Here is a 22669-nt window from a genome sequence, read left to right as displayed (position 1 = left end):
ATGATACAAAGTTTGTTTCTGGTAGGAATGGCCAAGAGTCCACTTGCCTTGCAAAGGGCCTAGAAATAATCTATTCTTGGGTTACTGAGAGTAATATGGCCCTGAGCGTAATGAAATTCCGTTCGATGACCTTTGAGTCAACTCCTTTGAATACTCCACTCGTAGATAATGGAGGTAAAGATATTGAGCAGGTGTCATCTATGAAAGATTCAGGAGTAGTCCTCCAAATCAGTGGAAAGTTCGATGAGCATATCCAGTTGAAGGTGGGCAAAGCTTTTCAAATATGTGGTTGGATATATCGCACGTTTAAGTCTGGAGATAGTATCACGATGCTAACTTTGTACCTATCGATTATTCAGCCGCATCTTGAATATGCCTCGCCCATTTGGGCTCCAATTAGTTCAGCGGGTTTGCAAAAGCCTGAGCAGGTCCAAAGATGTTTTACTAGGAACATTGAGGATATGAGAGAGCTCTCGTATTGGGAGAGGTTAGAAAGGTTGTGATTGTACATTATTCAGAGAAGGTACGAAAGTTATCTCATATTGTACGTTTTCAAAAGCATCCATGAGCTTTGTCCCAACCCAGGATTTAGGGTCAATTGTAGTGACCGTAGAGACTTAATGTGCGTTTTGTGATCACATTCAAGCCCTCGAGAATCCAGGCTAGTTAAAACAATGAAGTTCAACTCTCTTCTTTCTCGGGCTCCTTCATTGCTCAATTTGCTGCCTTCAAATATTCGTAGGTGGTATGTAGGCATTGATCCAGTGGCAGGATTTAAGTCTGACTTGAACAAGTTTTTGACTGAAATTCCCGATCAGCCTTATATTCAAGGGTTAGTTCAATCAGCCAACTCTAATTCGTTGGTCGATCAAATAATATATATATAAATAAAAGTTAAGTGATATGAATAAATTTCTCGTCTTGAACTGCTGGGATTCGAATCCCAGTAGCGGTAAGGAAGTCCACAAAAAAGAAGAAGAAAAAGAATCAAGGATCCTAACTGTCGGTGAGCAATACAATCAAACTAACCAACTATGAACGCTACACCTAAATAATGATTCGAAAATAAATGGACTACATGACTACATAAAAGAAAATACTAAGGCTAAACACAATCAAAAATGATCAATAAATTTATTAGGATTTAAATTGAATTACGTCTAATCAAATACCCCTGAAAAAACAAAGCTAATTTGTCACCAACCACATACACCACGAACACTGCACGTGTACAGCAACCAAGGGGTTACAGAGTAAGACAATGGTTCAAAATTCCTGAGCGATGAGAACTCGAAAAGACAAGAGCAATATAGTATGAGTCTCATCTTAGATATGGAATTTGCCAGCGTGAAGGACACTAGAGCAAGAAAACGCCATTTTTTTTTCCCGCCAAGTTAGGCCTATTGGTGCTGATATTTTTGAATGTCAATTAATGGCATTGTCATTGTACAAAATATGCGACTATTACCATATTTGTAACCATTGATGGTGTTCTTCAAACAAGGAAAGTAAGAGGCGGGAAATTCAAATTGAATAGAAATCGTCATTTTCAAGGTCAAAGTTTTGGATCTCTAAGCCAATAAATTTTGTGTCCAAAAATGGTACCACGATAAGACACTTTGGTTGCAGATTCAGAGTTTATCACAATTAGAATCCTATTTGCATCATACCCTGGGTCAGAGAGAAAAATCGGTCAGATCAGTGCATGAATTTCGAACCAATGTCCACCAGATTTCTTACGTAGTGTAAACTTGATTACTGCCTGAATATTAAAAACTCCAAATTGCCCTTATGATGGATTTCAAAAGACATCTTAGCTTCTTTTGATGAAGTCATCGTTTATCAAACTTTCGTTTGATAAGCTTCTAGCTGATGGCTTCTAGCTGTTAAGATGAAAAGAAACCAATATTTCACCACACTTAACTCCGCTAAAGAATTGGACAAAAAAGTAATTGGTCACTTATAGAAAATGTTAAGATTTTCGAAGGCGCCGAGCCCCTTGATTTTCTAAATTTGGCCAAGAACCCCTGCAATCGTCCTAGAGTTCTTCTTGATTTAGCATAAGAAAGGTACAAATTTACCACTATTTTAAAGCGCATATAGTGTATAGACTGAACAATACATTCCAAACGAATAAATGAAATGCAATAAATTTAAATGCAGTAGTTCATACAATTCCAAAACATGTAATGGGGACCGCAACGAGCTACAGTAACGCGTTTCCGACTCGCAATGGAATTCAGTCATTTCGTTCGGTAAGATGTGAAGCCAGGAAGCACCCCGAAAATGGTTCGTCATGCCGATCCAGCCATTTGGCTGAGCGGCCAAGTTATTTCGGCATGATGATATGGGCGACATGGGCCCTAGTACAGGCTTTATTAGGCTCGCCAAAGCTTCAAACCATGACAGATTGGTAAGCTGGGACCATTCCTCACTTAGTTAGAACTAGAGGGCTTCTAGTTATGACCATACAGCCATCATTAATGCCTGGGTATTTTTCCATTTTTAAGCGATTGGTCAGTGCTGGAATCGTGGGGGTTGAGTCCGATTTCTATGTGTCAGGCATCCGTTCATACAACTTTTTTACGAGACCTTGTCGGGACTTACATTAAATTGGATATCCATACGTGAATGCGGTCATTGTTATTTCAGGCTGGTTCAGCTCATTAGAATGGACTGACTTATTCGGCTCAAGTGTTCGTTCCTTACTGAAATGGTTGAAGGTGGTGCAAGATGAACTTTTGCAAACGCGTCATTGACTGACCTAATTTTAGATATCATGTGGCAACCCTGCCATCCGGATCTCGGTCTCTGCTCCGTGAGAGTGTCTGTGTGTCTGTGTGGGATCATCGGCTGCTCCTTGTCTTGAAGAACTCACCGGCTCCCTTCTAAGAACAGAGCAGAGTGAGCAGTGCCTCCATATCGGGTGCTTTCGACTGAATTTTGCGCTTTTTGTCTTCTGAACATCGGCGTTTCAAGGACTCGCTGGCGTTTGGCATTTTGTCCTGACAATTCTTGTGCTTGAAAGACGTAATTTTCGTGTCAGACCCAGCCAACAGAAAAAAAAATGTGCACCCCACAATTAAATTTCAAGAGTACTTGCCCTTATCATCAGTGTTACAAACCACACGAAAAGTTCATTGTTGGAAAAATTTGCGGAAAATTTGAGGACCTGCGTGTCAAAGACCAGGACTCAAACACGAACAGCGGGCTTACTTAACCATCTTAATGTGAATTGAAGGATAAAGCGTGATTTTGATGATATCTCGAGTTTTGTCGTTCTTGCGCTTTTGGGGGGCTTTGTTTCTTACGTTTAACTGGTAGCACTGTTAAACGAGACTGTACCGAAGCGAACCCTATAGGCAAGGGTGATCCTGGATCAATGTAACTTGAAGGGGGCGAGGGTAAACGGCAGGGAGGAAAAAGCCTAACAGAAGCGGGGGAAATGATCGCCTGTGAATGTGGTCAGGCTTCATAAATGAATACTTTGACATTTAATGCAAGTCTTGTATTATTCCCCTGTGACTAGATCATCTAGTGTGTTTCCTTTTACTTGATGAAGTGTTATTAGAGCTGCAAAGGTATAAAGTTCCAAAGCACTCTTCGTAAATGAATTTCAATTATCTTGACGTACTATGCGCACGGGAACTTGTTGCCCTAGTCTGGTTTTGTTGATTGTCAGTGCAAAGGTTTTTAACAGTTTTAACACCCTTAACGCAGGGTTTAGGTGTGACTACCTCTTTTGCTCCTTGGTTGCTGTATACGTAGAGTGTTCGTTAGAATGGGAGACAAGTCGCTCCCCAGTAAATATTGACCCATTTCTCTCACTGAATATTTCAAAGCTGTTTGAGAAGATCGTGAAATTCACTCTTGTAAAGTTTCTTGAAGTCCATGATGTCGTTCCTCCTAATCGGCATGGGTCTTGAGCGCATTTTAGCACAATAACCCATTCCCTTTCGACCGATTTCTAGCTTAGGAATAAGTGTTGTTGCTTTCCAAGGAAGAAATGGCAATGCTTCAGGATTTTCTCCATTCACCTAACCATTGCAAACATCTTCCGACCGATTGCCTGCCTGCCCTTTTTTAAGCCATGATCCCAGTCCTTGTGACAGACCATAATTTTGATTCTCGAATTTCGGTCACCCTGGTTGATCCGAAATTGTGTTAGGAATCTCTCTTGGCCATCGAAACATCGACCTCACTTTTGTCGCCCTTGTCTGGATTCTTGAGCGAGGATAACCCGGCGGGCCTCATTATGACTTCGGACACGTCGGATCTGGACCGTCAAATCGAACAGCTGCGGCGCTGCGAAATCATCAAAGAGTGCGAGGTCAAGGCCTTGTGCTCAAAGGCCAGGGAGATCCTCGTCGAGGAGTCCAACGTCCAGCGCGTCGATTCACCCGTCACAGTGAGTCATTAGTACAAAAAATTTCCAAAAAAAACTTGCCATGGAACATAGAGTCGAACTTTGATTGAACAATAATATCCGTCAGTGGAGAATATATCGTTCAATTGAGACTTGCTAGGAAGTAAATATACTAGTATAGCAAATAGTGTGGAGCAAAAACTTTGTTCAATCGAAGTTCGATTGTATATTTTTATTATTGACACTTTCAAACGACGAGGTGAATTGAGACACGTTTCCTCACCTACATTATGCCGGAGTTTTCGTACCTCGTAGTTTATGGCGATTGTGATATTTAGTTTTTCTGGTCACGCCCATTAAGACCTTCCAAGAGGTGGAATAACCAAAGTGAAGCTTTGCAATTTGTTTCAACTAATCGTGACGAGATGACTAGACACCGACCAAAAATATGATTGAGGATTGCACTAACCAGTTTTCTTCCCAATACCCGAGGTTCAGCTCGGTTTACTTTCGCACATTCTAACCGCCAACTTTCTGCAATTTCTGCTCGACTTGAAATCAACATATTTATCGGAGTCCAGTGATGTCATTTAGACTAGACGCCCACGAAGTTGGAGCTTGATATGAAGAATAACTCACCCATCAAACGGATTTAAAAGACCTTGGATATGATAAAGAGCGAGTTGCAATATCCTCGAGTCGAAAAGTCTCAGAGGCAATCAAGCCAAACCAGGCCAGCCCCACTTTTGGCGTGCCAAACCCCCGTGCCCAATGACCTTAATGCTTGGAATTACTTTCCGATAANGAGGTTCAGCTCGGTTTACTTTCGCACATCCTAACCGCCAACTTTCTGCAATTTCTGCTCGACTTGAAATCGACATATTTATCGGAGTCCAGTGATGTCATTTAGACTAGACGCCCACGAAGTTGAAGCTTGATATGAAGAATAATTCACCCATCAAACGGATTTAAAAGACCTTGGATATGATAAAGAGCGAGTTGCAATATCCTCGAGTCGAAAAGTCTAAGAGGCAATCAAGCCAAACCAGGCCAGCCCCACTTTTGGCGTGCCAAACCCCCGTGCCCAATGACCTTAATGCTTGGAATTACTTTCCGATAAGTTCCATCCAAAAATCTGACGCAATAATTAAATTCGGAGAATAAGACCAAGCGTGTAGGCAATTCATGGGACAGTGCTATCTTCCCAGGCTTATTGATCTGGTCTGACCTGGCAACTCCGAAGTCCAGCATGAAAGCTTATAAAACCATTGGTGGTTCGCTGTTGCGGTGGATGGCTGTAATTAACATAGTACACAGCACAGTCAGGTTGATAAAGTTGGCTTCGGTTTGATTTGAGGTTTTCGGCTGACATATATTTCAATCTTCCGGTCCGGAGAAAAACATGTGTCTCTTTTCACCTAGTAGTTGAGAATTTTTTGTTCTAGGTATGCGGCGATATTCACGGACAGTTTTACGACCTCAAGGAGTTGTTCAAAGTGGGCGGTAATGTGCCCGACACCAATTACCTTTTCATGGGCGATTTTGTCGACCGGGGCTTTTATTCCGTCGAAACGTTTCTCCTCCTTTTAGCATTAAAGGTATGTCTCACTCTCGGATAACTCAATGTGTCGAATTCAAAAGGATGCTCATGAGCCCTGCACTTTGATTCAGGTGCGATATCCCGACCGCATCACCCTTATTCGCGGTAATCATGAATCCCGTCAAATTACGCAGGTCTACGGATTCTACGATGAATGCTTGCGCAAGTACGGCACCATCACCGTATGGCGCTATTGCACGGAAATTTTCGACTATCTCAGCCTTTCGGCTATCATAGATGGCAAGGTAAGAACTCCAGAATTCGCTCTCACCCCTTATGGCTGCCAGAGCTTCAGATCGACTTTATTTGATTGCAGATTTTCTGCGTCCACGGGGGACTTTCACCAAGCATTCAGAGTTTGGACCAAATCCGCACCATTGATCGTAAGCAGGAAGTGCCCCACGACGGTCCCATGTGCGATCTACTTTGGTCCGATCCCGAGGACACTCAAGGGTGGGGCGTGAGTCCGCGAGGAGCCGGGTAAGAGCGGCTGAATATCATTGAATTGTCGAACCGTTAAATTTATATCGAGCTCCTTTTGGTTTAGGTATCTCTTCGGCTCGGACGTCGTGGCTCAATTTAACCAGGCTAATGATATTGAGATGATATGTCGCGCTCACCAGTTGGTGATGGAAGGCTATAAGTGGCATTTTAACGCCACCGTCTTGACCGTTTGGTCGGCGCCAAATTACTGCTATCGGTGTGGCAACGTGGCCGCTATTCTGGAATTGGACGAAGAGCTCTGTCGCGGATTTACGATATTTGAGGCCGCACCTCAAGAGAGCCGCGGGATTCCGTGTAAGAAGCCTCAGGCAGACTACTTCCTGTGATTTTTTCCGGATCTCGCGGCCATAATATACCAACTTTGTTCTGGATCTCCTTCAATTCATCCTCGTGTTCTGAAGGATACATCATTGTGAACGCTTCCCATGAAATGCCCATTTCATATATCCTGACGAATAAATTGTACTGTCTCGTACCACGCCTCGATTTTGACCCGTGTTTGGGCGTGGCCTTTCCGGTCTTTACTCCAAATTTCCCGACTTGTCATTCAGTGCGCGCTTTTTCTGCTCAGCTGTTGAATCATCGTGACAGCTGATTAAGAGCTTTCAGTAGAAACTCGAAAGTCCAAAAACGCCAAAAACCCAAACGAGAAAGACATTTGGAGCACGAGAGAACCAACCGACGACCAGCTCCCTCCAGTTCATAGTAGTCGTCTCAAGTCAAGGTCACTAGAATTTGGCAAGGTGGAATCGTTTCAAAGGAATCTCCGGCGAAGGTTTGCATTTCGGTTAGGCCTCCCTATGCTGGAGATTAGTTGTCTGAGACTGTCAGACCCTATAGAACTTTGTTAGACCAAAGTTGTATTCATTTGGCTTACAGATTCGCAGAGCCCAAAGACAAGCCCGAAGTCATGGAGTGGGCCCCTTTACGGACCACCGATGATTTTATCTGGGCCCAAGCTCGCTTCCAGATCCCGGATTTTAACAATGAAGAGCGCTGGTTCCACCGCCTCGTCTCCAACTTGCTCTACTATCAGAGCAACTATTTCGCCAGCGCTTTGCTCATCTTCACGGCCGTCACGTTTTTCCACCCGCAAGAGATGATCACGGGTATGTCCGCCATGTTGTTGGTTTTTGCTCTGGTCCTCTACTTGGAACGACAGAAAGTCGAGTTCCAGCATTTCAAGCGCCAACATCCTCTGATCACTACTTTGGCCACCTTACTCTTGGGCTACCTCTTGGTCCACCAATTGGGTGGGATCGTGGTCTTCTGGCTGGGAATCATGTTGCCCATTGGGTTCATGCTGGTCCATGCCACTCTCAGGTAGGCCAATCCGACCCACTCTCTTGTCGTTCTTTCTATTGAAATATTCCTTTGTTCCTGACAGATTGCGAAACGTCAGAAATAAGCTGTCGAACGCTTCCGAAGCCTTTGGCTTGGCCAAGAGAACGCCCATGGCCTATGTCATGGACGAGTTGGGTATCGAACCTGATCTGAAATACCTTTAAATCTGACTTGTTCCGTTTTATTATTACATACATCCATTAGACTCGTTGTGGTGTAGAAAATATATATCTATTCATATTGCGTTGCCATGACACAAAATTTGATCCATCAGTTATTTCTTTTTGATAGCATACAGCGAATCCAAATAAATCCAAGTGATCTCGTTGACCAGGTTACGATCGGGCAATGATTGGGCCATGCCGTAGATGGCCGCACTTCCACCTTTGTGCTCCTCGGGATTGGCCAGAATTTCGCCCGTGAGTTCTTTCACATCCTGAATGAATCGATTGGCCACGCCTTCCTTCGTGTGGAGCATGGTGCAACACAAATGCAAGCAAGCCGGAAACTGAAGGGCGTTCAAGTTCCATCCGCGCTTCTTCATCGCGTCGGACAAAGCGTAGATATTGAAATCATCGGATCCTAAGAGTGATTAGTGATATATACATATATTTCTTTTAGATATAAATGTGGGTGCTGGGTGGGGAAAAAGGAATTACTTACCAATGGCCACCACGGACACTTCGGGTACGCCCATAACCTTAATTCCCTTGATTTTTCTGATCTCTTCCGCAATGTATCGAGTGGTGGTGATGACTTTTTTAGTACACTCCACATAACCGTCCATACCGTGATACATAAGAGCGGCCCAACAAGCCGCGATAATCCCACCGGCCCTTGATCCACCTATTATTTTGCATACCAAATTCTCTTTCATATTTGGTCCTGAGTGAAATAACTAATTTGGATTCAAATTACCAATTGTGGCGGTGGCGTAGACACCTCCTGGCCAATCTGGGCAAGTGAACCATTGATAATGGCGAAATACGGGCTTTGAGTACAAGATCACGGACGAGCCTTTGGGTGCATAGCCGTATTTATGCGTATCGGCCGAAATGCTGCAAACACCGGGAACGCTGAAGTCGAATGGTCTAATGTTAAAGCCAGCTTGCTTCATAAAAACCACCAGGAATCCACCTAGATATATGAACAAAAGGTGGCTGCTACATTATCTCGGATTGAACTATCCCGGTTAACCCCACCTAAGCATGCATCCACATGAACAGGGATGTCGTAATCCAAGCCCAGTTTGCCGATAGCCGTGATGTCGTCGATGGAACCATGGGGAAATTGTGGACTGGATCCGACCAAAAGACACGTTCGTCCACTGATGGCTCGTCGCATGGCTTTGATATCAACGCGTTGGGTAATGGGATCCACCGGCACGTGCTTAATGGTGATATCCAATAAATCCGCGGCTTTATCAAAAGCAGCATGAGCTGTCACGGGCACCACCTTGGAAGCCATACATAGATTAAAGAGTTACGCACGACCCAACCAAGTATCTATCTACCGATGTCCCTTGAGTGCCACTTAATAACAACCTACCATGACCGGGTTCTCAATGCCTTTGATATTGCGGGCATAATCCCGATAGGCTTTGCAAGCCAGCACAATGGATTCGGTCCCGCCTGACGTCACGGTTCCACACGAATCCGGACCTCCTTGGAACAAGCGGCAGGCGATTCGAACCACCTCCGCCTCCATCTGACGCAAACCGGGGAATGAATCGGGATGAAGGGGATTCGTCCAAGCCGCCATGCCGTAGACTTCGGTCATCAACTGGGTGAGATCATCATTACAGTTGTAAACCGTCCCCGATTGCGTGCCTTCGCTCCAATGGAACTCGCCCACATCCAGATACTTCTTGGTCAGTTGAAGAAGTTCCTCTTTGGGCATACCACGTTGGGGCAGGTGGGAGTGATCCGCCAACTCTTGGGAGGGCGTCAGGAGCTCCTCCTCAAAGCTGTCCTTGAGCTTGACCATTTCCGACTCGATTTGATTACGAACCATGGGCAGACGGCGAACCTGACGGAACACCCATTTCTTGGCTCGTCGGGAAAACGGCGTCTGAAAGATTCAACCTCAGGTTAGTTGGGCTATGCCCAAGGGGGCCCGCATCCAGACTGACCTTGTGAGTGGCCTGGGAGTACACATAACTGGCTATCAACGTGATGGCTGCCGTTCTCGACACGATTTGCCACGGCTCCAAATTGGAGCATTGCTCATTCAAGAGGACCCGCAAGAGCTCCAATTTGTCGCGAATCAGCTCCATGATGGCTCCTCCACTCAATGTTGGATGAAGGCTGGATGCTCTCAAAAGGCTGGATTGGAGGTGGGGCTAGCCAGGAACGAGGGAGGAGGGACTCGTCTGATCCTCGGGTCACTTCGTACTACACTACCCAGAACTATGCGTGCGTATGTGTGTGTGTGTGTGTGATGGTGTGTAGGCCTAACAATGCACACTTGCACGTAGTACGTGTGCAATAGTCAGATTCTAGAGTATATCTTCCGAGATAAGTTCGATTGATTTGTTTAAACAAACGTGGCCGTAATGGGATAGGATTTTATTACCTCGATACCGACTGGCTCTGACAATAAGTTGCAGTAAGTTCAAAGGGCATGTGGACCGACCCACTCGTAGAGCTACTCGTATAGTTACGCCTGCCAATGTCACTTAGATAACTCGACCCCTATTTATTTAAGTGGATGGACTGTACATAGTACATGTAGATATACAGTAATACACGTAGCCGGGGGAAGGAAAGAATGTTTGTTGTTAGTTGCAACAGGTTAGAGACTAAGGTCTCCACAACAGGTGAGCATTGGGATAAACGTTATTCTCCACCGATTAGTTGGCGGTGCTCATTTTTAAATTTGTGGCAAAATGTCAAAAGGTTTAGATAGCTCTCGACTTTAAGGGTTATTAATATCATGTTAGGTTAGGTTGGGTTAGTTTAGGTAAGGTTAGGTTAGGTTTGATTAGGTCAGGTTAAGATTTAAAAAAGTAGCACCGCCAACTAATCGGTGGAGAATAACGTTCACCGAGCATGGGTCGTCTGCTGAGAGATCTACATACAGAGGACAATACTCCTCTAGCGGTCTGGTGGTCCTAGCTAAAAGTGGCATTATCGTGAATTGCTCGTCTTCTATGCCAGCGAGAAAGTGGAGGAAACCGATAATTGAAATACAAACAAGTTGTAGTTGGACTGTTGCCGGAGTCGCCAGCTTAGTAACATCATGCATCGGAAGATCAATGGACAACAGGCAGATTTCCGGCCTACGTATATACGTATACAGCACTCGAATATGGAGATATTCCAGCGATTTAGAGATCAGTCTGGAGGATCTAGGACCTGAGGAAACGATATTTTATTTTGGTTGTAGATCAAAGACAAATGAAGTCTCATTTAACGATCCCAGTTTGAGCATTTTGTGACGATCACGATTTAGAAAATTAATGAAGAGATGTGACACAGATTGATTCATAATTTTAATAATTGTTGTTATCAGTGAACTCTGCCATTTTAGATGACTCGTCAAGACTCGAGTTCTTTTGAATCATCTCAATGACTTTTTCATAACCTTTCATATATCTACCTTTCCGTCATCGATCTTGTATTTTATCAATTTATGGTTTGTTTCATGCGCTCAGGCTCTTTTGAGTCCAATGCAGTAAATTGATAAATGCGCCACCTAAAAAGTGCTTCATATGAAGACTCAAATGTTGGAAATAATTACCAAAATAATGGACAAATATTCTGTTTTCATCGCGTATTTGTACCATACGCCACTCAAAATTGGTTCACATCCTGCCCGACAGAGTGCACTTTAAAAAACTGTTTGGATTGTGTTCTTGCAAAAGTAGGACCAACTGGGCCGATTTTTCCACATTGGTCTTTTAGTTTGTTTGAGTTGTCATTCGCAAAACGTTATGTTTAACCAGAGGTCACGAAAAGAGGACACAATTGGCTAATCCCCTTCTTGTTCATGGCATTTCACGAACAGATTATTTAGCAATCTCGGACAGATTTGTCCCTCTTACCTGACTTGAACATATGCCTTCACTTTTGTCCTCCACAGCCCTTTCATCACAAGACTGGTTTTGATTGGATAAGTTATTGTCAAAAGTTTGAGGAGAGCGAAAAATATAAACTTGAGGTTTCGCCCTTCTCTTTTGAGTAAGACGACTCAAACAGACATAAACATTGAAATTACAAAGGCAAAGGCGATGATTTTGACAGTTACAGTTCGACACGACATTCTATATCTTGGATAAATAGATACATAAGATGATAAGATACAATACTATATCAAGTCTATGAAATAACATCAGAAGTACAACAAGGGTTTTTCGTCAAGGTCACCACACTTTACATTTGTTGGTGGGATTCATGGGACTGTCTTTAGGACAATTGAAAGCACGGGAGAATTCTCTGGAGTTGGAAACAGTGCCCAAGACTCTGTAAAGAAAATACAATCCAAAGCATTAAGTTCCCAAGGAAGCTTTAAATTGCCATTTCGTACATACCTGTATGGGCCTGGAGCGTGAACGGCGGTATTTAACTTGCTTCGAAGAGCCTCAGGACGAGTGCTGCCACACCAGACTTGGGCAAAATTCAGGAAGAATAGTTGATCCCCTGTCAGATGTTCCAATCCCGGAAGGTGTTCTTCGATAATGTTGTTCTCTTCCAGCCACCGACGGTATGCCTAAAAGCAAAGATATTGCAAGCTTTTCATTTTTCACATCTGTCATCATTCAAGGTCAACGGAAAAAGTGAATTTCAAATACGTGAAAACAAGCCATGAGTATGCATAATTGGTGTGGGATTACTTTTTTTGAAATAGATAAGGTGTAAAGTGTGAGCTATCCTCCAGTTTAATTGTACTAGACCAAGCTAGTTCAAGTAGAATTTGGCAGAACTTTGTAATCAAAATAGGTTTTTGCAAAGTATATTTTTTTGGCCTAGGTTACCAATTTTCACGGCGTCATAATTAAGTTTGTACTTGAGCACTACCATGCTAAACCCAAATGTCGTTTCTGAATACTTCATGAAATGACATACGATATAGGATTGCATGATGCCTCCATTATCAGCGATGTTCTCCCCTTGAGTGTTGCCTCCGTTCAGTTTCATGTCGACGGAATCCACTTGGAATGAACTGTATTGGTCAATCATGCACTGCTTGCGGGTCTGGAAATTCTGGGACGACTCGTGGTCCCACCATTGCTTGATGTTGCCTGAGCGATCGAATTGCCGGCCTTTGTCATCAAATCCATGCGTGATCTCGTGTCCAATGACAACACCAATACCTCCGAAATTCAATGCCTTGGGAAAGTGCTTGTGGTAGAATGGGGGTTGTAATATACCGGCAGGAAACACTGCAATTTGAAATTGGATCAAATTTAGTTCTTATTGATAGCCCTGGGAATTGTGTCTAACGAGAATATATCGGACTTACTGATTTGATTGCGATTCCTGGAGTAGTACGCATTTACAACAGCAGGAGTAGTGGTCCATAGTGTTCGATTTACCCCATCATCCAACTGACTCAACTCTCGAATGGTTCTGGTTTTCAGATTTGTCAGCACATTCTCGAAAAAAGTCTCTTCTTTATACTCCAACTGCCAGAAAGTAAAGGCGAGATATTAACAGGTCAAAAAAATCAAATGAAATAATAGAGTTTACCCCATCAGTCTCTCGTTTTTGAAGCTCCTCTTCGTTGATGATAAAATCAGGATATCCGATGTTGTGTATGATGGCTTGGATCTTTTCCTCGGCCAACTTCTTGGTCTTGTTTGTTAACCAATCCCCTTTCAAGACCAATTCCCGGAATACACTTTGAACACTATCGGTTAACGCCTCCATCTGCCACAATGAAATATACATTTGATGCGACCATTTAGCCAAGAAAGTGTCAGACCCGCCCCCCNGATGTACGGTACAGCAGAAAACACATAAAAATCCCCCATTCATATCTCACATCTTTTTTGCTCTGCTCGTCAAAATGTTTCTGCACAAACATGGACCCAACAGCATTGCCAAGGTTTCCATTCACATACGAAACGCAATACTTCCATCGAGGAGGAGTCTCTTCGCGGCCAAATAAAAGCCTGAAGAAGTCTTGCTGAAGGCCTTGAAAGCGGTCATCCAAGTTGTTGACACGGTGCCGAATGAATCGCCATAACACATAGTTTGCAATCACCCTACAAAAATAATGCAAAATTGAAATAACAATATTGATAAGTAGACCACTTATGATTGATGTGATGGACACATCACCTTTTTTCCGTTTCCTTGACCAGCTTGGTGAGCTTTTGAAAATATGGAATTGCGTAGACAACCACTTCCTCGGTGCCATTCAATTCTCGGGGCAACAAGGCGCCCAGATACGAGTTGAAGTCAAAATCTGGCACTTTGCTTTGGAGAGTATCAAGGGTCACCTTCTTGTAGATTTCGGAAAAATTTCGCCTCTCTGAGGGAGGGCTCATTATCTGCAAACGATGATTGCGGTCAATACCAATGTGTCAATCACTTCCTATATCTAGCAAGAAATCTGCCATCAAGAACAAGTCATTTTGTGCCCTGTAGGTATTGTTTGCTGTAACGCACAAAATCGTTCGTTCACCTTGGCCAAAGACGCTTCAAAGTTGATGAGGTCGTGCATGTCAGTTTTGGCCACTTCAGGTTCGGCTCCTAGTGCGACGGCTATTTTTTGCAAAACGTTGTAATACGATTCGATGAATGGATGTGAGAACCCCAGGGTGTAGTATTCGGCAGAGCCCAGAAACAGTTCGCTTTGGTCAAACTAAGGACATATTGAGTCAATTAAGATGAACGAGAGAGAGAGGGAAGGACACAACGTTCACATTCCCTTACTTGAACAATGTAATCATCCGAGTCTTGACCGTCTGGGCCCACCCAAATAGCCACCAGAATGTCATTATTATACTGCCTCAATTTCGTCAAAGTATTGATCCAGTTGAAACTGTCTGTGTCCCATGAGTCTCCCTCTACAACCGGCCATCCTCCCAATTCGTCCAGCAATTTCAACAAGGGTTTCTCTTTCCGACTTTGAATGAGATCTTGGAGTAACAAGAAAATGATTTGTTAAAGAAACGACAAGATCAGCATCCGAGTTTCCACTCGGATAGGAATGAATGGACAGATGACTTCTTACCCGTGTTCATGCACGATTTGTAGAGGGTTTTGACCGCAGTGGTAGAGTTATCGTCTTGATCCGTGATAGGAGAGTCGAAAAGCTTGATCAAATTGGCGCTCAAGTCTTCTCGAAGGAGCTCAAAAGTGTCATAACCCCCTCGATCCTTGGGAATTGGATGATATTCTGGCCATCTTCCGCAAGCGTATTTATAGAAATCCTCACACGGTTCTACTGTCTCGTCCATGTAGCATCGCATCAACGAGGCTAGATCATAGCAGTGACGGTATTATGTACAATGACTCGCAATGCATGAATAGGCAATTTCTCGTTTTGCTTCAGTGGGCAACCTTAACTCACCATGTTTTCGAGCGACTTCACTTTTGGAGTCCTTGGTGAGAATTTTGTATTGATTGATGTTCTTACAAGTTGGATTCTTATTCTTGTCTCCGTCTGAGGACGTCGACCCTGAGTTCCCTTGGATTGGCACTTGCGACAGGACCGTGACCACTAGATCCATGAGTTTATCGGCACTAATTTGGTCAGGTGAGTTTAAGGTCTCGTTGAGCCTCCTCAATACATCCAAATCAAGGCCAGACTGTTCCAGACTCTTGAGTTTCTCGTTTAATATGTTCATCATCATGGCCGAAGATTTCGGCCCATCCTCGTTGGGAGGTTGTTGGGTGGTCGAGATCTCTATTGAATTCGATACCTCTGGCAAGGACGGCAAAGAGAGCGAATCCGAACGAAATATCTTGTTCGACTCGATGTCAACCACGACTTTTCCCTTGGGCACCTTGCTCCCTTTATCCCTTTCAACCTTGCTGTCGTCCTCTTCCTCTTCGTCCTCGTCGTCATTGGTTCGGTTCAATGAGGATTTGGGTGGCAAGGCCATTCTGGAGTTGGAATGACTTTCGAACATGTTGGAATCGACATCTCGAGTGAAACGGCGAGGTCCAAAAGACCGCCGAGAGGGTCGTCGGAACTTTTGCACTCCTTTGTGATAAAACGAGTCTGCATAGTGGTTATCGTGAAGATAGTTGGTATACTCCTCAGGCACGAAATCGTCCAAGAACAGGTCGGTTTTGGTCAAAGATTTGTCCAAGTCATCCTCCACATTCAATAGACCTAAGGCGGGCAGACAATACGTAGTGAAGCTCTGTCATTTGATAACTCGAGTGCGTTCTAATTTACCTTGGGTCTTGGGCTTAATCAGACGATGGAAGTCGAGGTCGCCTCTTATCTGGTCGTTCAAGTGACGGCGGTATTTGTAGTTGCGTCCAATGGGTGGTATCGATTTGTGCCCTCCTTCCGCCAAGGCCAGAAGGCCAGAGAGCAAAATCAGAGACAAGATCGAACGTGGGATTCGTGACGACCAGACGACCAATCCCCGGGACAATGATAAGCACATCATCGCCCTGGTGAAGGTGGCGACTGGCAGACAAACAGATTCACTCTAGTTCTGGGTCACCCAGTCATCTTGAATGTCTAGCAACGAGACTTGGTTCACCAACACTGAAGATCAGCTCAAGGCCCAATTTCTCTCCCGCTTTATTGATGGCTCTTTGACAATTGAAACTAGTTTCATTCGAGTGTTTCTAGAATGTGGCTCATGTAGAGCAATTTACTCATCGACGAGTTACTTGTCCACAAGGATTCAGGATATGAATGTGTGTTGTACACGTCCTCAGTCTCACTGACGACGTTGGAATGGAAACGAGAACTTGATATCCTCTGTCGAGCGATTGCTAATTCCGCACTAATACGTCCCAAGAGCGTGATGGCAAAAGAGGCCGCCACGATCACGACCAACACTCTCCTCGATTAGGCCAATGTACTTCCATAATCAAGTTATTACACGAGAGAAACAGAATCCAGTTCAAAACAGCCGCTGTCAGGCCCAAGACACCACGGATTGTATGACTTCGGTATGATGAGTCGATTTGCGGTTAATCGCAATCAGCAAATTCAATTAAAAGCATCAGCAAAACAGTGCCGCAATAAAACTGTAATATCAGCTGGCATTTTCAAGCCGTAGTGGCGGAACGAAAAAGTCATTTAAAGCCATATGTTTTGTTTCCACAACATTAATAGATATTTTATTGCACTGCCTCCTTTCTTAAGAATAATTTTTTCCCTTCTTAAGGTTGTTGCAATCTTAAAGATATGTAGTCATACATTGAGTTATTCTTTTATGACTGACTAATATTCGTATCTTTGATGTTCTTGAAACTGTAGCAAGGTTTAAAGCAAGGCAAAATATCCTGGAAAAGAAATTTTGTTCCCTCGTTCAGTTCTCACCAAAGTTTTCCTTTCAATTAATGAGTTGATGTGATTCGACATTTGAATGTTAGGACCACCAGACACAAGTACATGATTTCTTTAGCTCTGTATCTCGCAATCCATTGATTGCTCCATAAGTTTGATAATCTGATTTTTTGTTCGCTTTTGTTTGACCTCCACGAGAAATCCAGAACCTCGAGGCTAAGACAACATCAAAGTGCGAGAACTTCGGGAGAACCGTCAAAAGTATTTCAAGGATACGAGCTTTTGGGCTCATTGGAAGGATACCAAGCGTAAACAAGAGCGAGCGGAGAATGAACCCGACAACTCGGGTGTAGCAACAGAACGAGTGGTGATGTTCTACATTCAATCTGGGTTTCAGGATTGACGAAAGCAAAATCTAGGACATTTACAGAGGAGATTTTCATTTGTTTCTCATGCTCAAGCTCTTCTGAGACCGTAATTAAGTAAGGCCAGAGGATCAGATCTGTGTCAATTCCTTTCCAAATGTAAATAGTTGCAATTGAAATGGTTGGGAATTGATCTTTTGTGACTTCATTACCGACACTGGGAATAAAATTCCCACCAATTCAATACAAAAACTATCTATCTTTTGAACTTCATAATCATATAGTTTCCGATCAGCCAAAGAATTAGAGTTGTTGGATTGGGCTAGCCTTTGAACATTGGCTTGATCAGGAACTGTGGTATAAAAAATTCTTTAAAAACTCAAAAATAGTAAACGCTGGCGTTCAGGATGTTAAACCACCGATCAGTTTTTCTTAAACATGAAAGGCTGCACCAGTCAATCATGTCCTTGAAATACTAAAACGATATATTAGACAACTTAATTTCTAAATTGTCTTTTTTTTAAATGATAATATGCTACGGATCAACGACATCGTCACACTTTTTTCTGTNCTTTTTTTTAAATGATAATATGCTACGGATCAACGACATCGTCACACTTTTTTCTGTTTTTTTTTTTGTTTTTTCACGGGCTTTTCTAACCGCTACAAGGAAATGTAATCCCCAGTACTATTGAAATGAAAGGTTATAATTCGTCTATTTATAACCTTTCAATCTTTATATGATATTTGGTCTACCAACGAATTTGAGTTGGCACACCCAGCTAGTCATTGAATGTAGGGTTGATCTGGTATGCTATCTAAAAATTTGTCCAAGTCTGACTTGAACGATGCAACCGGATCAACCAGGCCTACGTATTCCCTACGAATATTAGAAGGAAGCAAATTAAACAATGAAGGGGCCCCGAGAAAGAAGAGAAATGAAATTCATTGTTCGAACTAGCTTGGATTCTCTAGGGCTTGAAGGTGCTCTCAAAATGCACATTAAGCCTCTATAGTCACTAAAATTGACCCTAAATCCTGGGTTGGGACAAAGCTCGTGGATGCTTTTGAAGACGTACAGTATCAGATACCTTTCGTACCTTCTCTGAATACTGTACAATCCCAATTTTTTTAGTCTTTCCAAATACGAGAGCTCTCTCATTCCTGTGATCTTCCTAGTGAAACATCTTTGGACTTGTTCGACCTTTTGCAGACCTGCTGAACACATTGGAGCCCAAATGGGTGAAGCATATTCAGATGTGGTTGAACAATCGACTTGAACAGAGTTAGCATCGTGATACTATCTTGGACTTACACGTGCGATATATCCAACCACATATTTGAAAAGCTATACCCACCTTCAACTGGAAATGCTCATCGAACTTTCCATTATTTTGGAGGACTACTCCTAAATCTTTCATAGATGACACCTGCTCAATATCTTTACCTCCATTATCTACGAGTGGAGTATTCAAAGGAGTTGACTCAAAGGTCATCGAACGGAATTTCATTACGTTCAGGGCCATATTACTCTCAGTAACCCAAGAATAGATTATTTGTAGGCCCTTTGCAAGGCAAGTGTACTCTTGGCCATTCCTACCAGAAACAAACTTTGTATCATCAGCATAAAAAGAGACACTGGCAATAATACTAAGCTTTTGAAGTGGGGCAACGAGTATCATGAAAAGGAGGGGACCAAACATGGAGCCCTGGGGAACACCTGACTTGACATCATGTATGTCTCTAAGGGATCCCTCAACCTTAACAATTTGCTTCCTATCATGAATAAAGCTTCTTATCCAATTGAGAACCTTACCTTGGATCCCCATGTCATTAAGTCTATTCAACAAAAGGCCATGATCTACTTTATCAAAGGCCTTGGCAAAATCAAGATAGACAACATCAACTGACTCATGCCTTTCCAGTCCCTCAATGACCTGCTCTAAATGCTCAATCAATTGGGTAACCGTGCTAAAATGTGCTCAGAACCCGTGTTGGTTAGGAGGAAAGACTTCATTGACCCTAAGAAATTCAACAAGTTTGGACTTCATGATCTTCTCAAACACCGTCTCAATAATCGAAGAGAGAGAATTCGGCCTATAATTACTTGGGAGTGACTTATCTCGCCCTTTAAAAATTGGAACAACGTGAGCTAATTTTAGTGAAGAGGGAAACTTGCCCAGATCCAAGATGGAACGCATCAAGTACGAGAAAACAGGAGCAAGAACCAGTGAGCATCTCATCAGAAACCGAGATGTCATACTATCAGGGCCAGGAGAACTTGAAAGCCTAAAAAGTCCCTGATGGCCTCTAAAGCATCTTGATCTGGGACTACAAGATCATCTAAACGCTCAACTTGACTGACCTTGCCAATCTCAACAGACTCATTTTCAGAGCAATGAGCTGTTGCTTCTGAACTCAATGGGATTAAAACACACTAGAGAACTGATCTCCAAGCATGTTAGCCATAGTCTCTACATTAATAATAGCTTCCCCATCAACCTAAAAAGGTCCAACAGGGTGTTTAATTTTCTCTTAGAGTTCGCATACGAGAAAAAAGCCTTCAGATTCGACCTGACCTCCTGAACCACATTACTCTCAGTTTGTAACTGGTCAAATTTGATGGAGGCATTAATCTTTGCCTGAACTTTTTTGGAGACTACCCACAATCACTGAATTCGAAGTGCTCTTCAGCCTTTTTGCTAGTTTGCAACTCTTTTTGAACAATCCTTCCTATATTTTGGATTTTTTTGTCCGTGTACCACCTTTGGGAACACTTTCAAAGATTGCTAAACTGGAGCAAACTTCCTTAAAAACTGAAACTAATTTATCAATGGCTGCATCAATGGACAATTCCTCTTTCAGAATTGAAACCAGATCCAGGTCTTCTAATCTTTTTATAATCAACGGCCAATGTTCATCTTTGAACTTGAACTTAGCCAGACCGACCTTTTTGACCGGTTTTACTCTAGAGCACGCCGGCTTTTGAGTAATGGTCGACCCTATCTCACGAACATGGTGATCTGACAGATTACTAGGTGTCACATGGACATACTGGATCAGATCAGGGTCATTGGAAAAGACCAAGTCGAGAACGCTATTCTCTCTAGTGGCTTCACCAACGTGCTGGGCGAAATTGCGCAAGATCGCGAACTCCTCCAGCTTTTCAAACGACTGAGATGTCGATTTCGAAACGGAAATATACCCATCAGGACTAATCTCCCACTCTACAACGCTAGCCGGAAAATTAAAGTCCCCTACAAAGAAAACCTTCGAGCAAACTGCCAGATCCAACTCATTTCCAGTGGATTGGAGAGCTGACGTAAAAGAGCTTACTGAACAAGAAGGGGATCTATACTCGTACATTGTTACAATAGACAGATCAAGCCTTTGGATATGATAGACTAAGACCTCTACTTCTCCATTCGACATTTGTACATGACTAATGTGCAAATCATTCCTAACATATAGGCATACACCCCCATGTGGGAATAAGGGATTATCAGGGCGTATCCTATCACAACGAACTAAGTTGAAACCAACTATGGTTAGTTCTTCATCTAAGACCCCTGGCCGAAGCCAGGTTTCTGTTATAGAGATGAATGCAATCTCTCTCTCAACGGCTAGTTCTTCTAAGATCTTAACTTTTGTGCTGTCTTTTTTAGAAATCAGACAATGCACGTTCAAATATAGCCCCTTTACGGGCCTCTCTTTTGACGGACCAAGTTCACAAGATCTTGGACCATCATCTCCAACGGTAAAAGTCCCGCTTATCAACAAAGCTACGTTCTACTGGAGGCAAAGAATGAGCTAATGGGGATGGTTGGGTTTGAGGAATGGGTTGGGCAGCTACATGAGAATCGGAACGTATTTTGGGAATAGGGGTGGGGTAAGGAATATTAGGGAGGAGAGTGTTTATAGGAATATGGGTGGATTGGGTATTTGAAGGAAGAGGAGGGAATTGGGAGACAGGGTGGGGGGTAGGAGGAGAGGGAGGGAGGAAGTTAAATGGATTAAGGAAGGGGGTGGGGTGGAATTAGGTTTAGGAATAGCGTCAGCTCTAAAACTACGGAACTGAGCTATCCTATTTCTCGCCTTTCTTTGCGTCCCTTCTACGTGGACGGAGGTACACCGTACATTGAAGCACGTCTTAAGTCTCATAGACTGACGGCACATGTACGGATGAAAAAAAGGACAATCTACCTTCCAACATCCCCTCTTCCCATTGTACTTGTCAAGGCCGAACTTGATAAGTTATTGACACCATTTAGGGTGGTCAAACTGACAGCCTTTTCCTTCTTCAGGGGAAGGCTGCTTCCGGTAAACAGGACAGACTGTTTTCTCTACAACTGTCTTTTCGTGCTCTAATTCAAGAGGAGATACTACTTCAACCTCTACGTTGGTCAAATTAGTCGACTTCTCAACTACTGGGTGAGCCTGTTCTTCAAGCAGCACCCTGGTTTCATTGACCCATGCAAGTAAAGCCTCTATAATAAAGGGCTTATTGACTACGGAAGGATCCTTCCTTGCTAAGACCAAGTCCAAACATTGTTTAGCCTCTTTGCTGACTTTTCCAAAAATAGATTCCATCATGAATGCAGGAGGAACTATGTATCTATGAGCAGCAAAATCAAGAGACCAAGAAAAAGAAAGGAACTAAAAGGCTATGCAATCTTGTCCTGAGATACAGAACAACGAAGCAAAATAGGAATAAACTACCTCACATCAATCTGAACATACAAATCTAAGATGGATATAGTATACAAGAAGTAAGGGACAGAGAAAAACAAGGAATCAAGAACATATGTAAACTAGGAAAACAACACCAAAAACACAGAAATAAGCTCAACAAACTGATCTAACACAAAATAGAATCAATGGACTAATGAACAAAAAATTCTAATTGTCAAGGACCAATACAATCAAACTAAAGAACTACACATAACGATTTGGAACTAGAAATATGTAGCCAAAAGGGTAAACGGAGCGTATGGGGACGAGTCCGGATTGGTCAGTTATTTTTATCGTTATTGAGGATGATAGGTGTGTGTTTGTGAGAAT

The 22669-nt window shown here is 43.0% G+C and overlaps 4 protein-coding genes across 5 annotated transcripts; 2 read left to right on the top strand and 2 right to left on the bottom strand.

The window, feature by feature from the left end:
- The first annotated feature begins 4153 nt into the window (after nt 1–4153).
- LOC131882781 (serine/threonine-protein phosphatase 4 catalytic subunit) lies at nt 4154–6945 on the top strand. The gene is made up of 5 exons (XM_059230041.1): nt 4154–4408; nt 5812–5964; nt 6038–6211; nt 6283–6446; nt 6514–6945. Exons 1-5 carry the CDS (start codon nt 4256–4258, stop codon nt 6794–6796), a joined length of 927 nt encoding a protein of 308 aa, XP_059086024.1. The 5' UTR covers nt 4154–4255; the 3' UTR covers nt 6797–6945.
- A 116-nt stretch (nt 6946–7061) lies between these two features.
- On the top strand, nt 7062–8038 carry LOC131882783 (PRA1 family protein 3-like). Of its 2 annotated transcripts, none has more exons than XM_059230043.1 (3): nt 7062–7245; nt 7350–7793; nt 7858–8038. In XM_059230043.1, exons 2-3 carry the CDS (start codon nt 7381–7383, stop codon nt 7976–7978), a joined length of 534 nt encoding a protein of 177 aa, XP_059086026.1. In that variant the 5' UTR covers nt 7062–7245; nt 7350–7380; the 3' UTR covers nt 7979–8038. The 2 variants fall into 2 exon arrangements, with proteins under 2 accessions (XP_059086026.1, XP_059086027.1); XM_059230044.1 differs by having other exon boundaries at nt 7062–7257.
- LOC131882779 (sphingosine-1-phosphate lyase-like) lies at nt 8024–10580 on the bottom strand. The gene is made up of 7 exons (XM_059230036.1): nt 10389–10580; nt 9946–10311; nt 9363–9884; nt 9017–9269; nt 8733–8951; nt 8478–8660; nt 8024–8396 (listed from the first exon to the last, which is right to left on the bottom strand). The coding sequence occupies exons 2-7, from the start codon at nt 10087–10089 to the stop codon at nt 8089–8091; spliced, it is 1629 nt and encodes a 542-aa protein (XP_059086019.1). The 5' UTR covers nt 10090–10311; nt 10389–10580; the 3' UTR covers nt 8024–8088.
- Nucleotides 10581–12044: 1464 nt separating this feature from the next.
- Nucleotides 12045–16651, bottom strand: LOC131882774 (neprilysin-4-like). Its single transcript, XM_059230031.1, has 12 exons — nt 16170–16651; nt 15336–16103; nt 14997–15242; nt 14696–14901; nt 14445–14624; nt 14099–14310; nt 13800–14022; nt 13505–13684; nt 13278–13440; nt 12881–13197; nt 12346–12524; nt 12045–12277 (listed from the first exon to the last, which is right to left on the bottom strand). The coding sequence occupies exons 1-12, from the start codon at nt 16387–16389 to the stop codon at nt 12178–12180; spliced, it is 2994 nt and encodes a 997-aa protein (XP_059086014.1). The 5' UTR covers nt 16390–16651; the 3' UTR covers nt 12045–12177.
- Between the last annotated feature and the right edge of the window lie 6018 nt (nt 16652–22669).

Source organism: Tigriopus californicus, chromosome 6 (genome assembly GCF_007210705.1).
Source record: "Tigriopus californicus strain San Diego chromosome 6, Tcal_SD_v2.1, whole genome shotgun sequence".
NCBI lineage: Eukaryota > Metazoa > Arthropoda > Copepoda > Harpacticoida > Harpacticidae > Tigriopus > Tigriopus californicus.
This window is presented reverse-complemented; position numbering and strand designations above follow the sequence as displayed.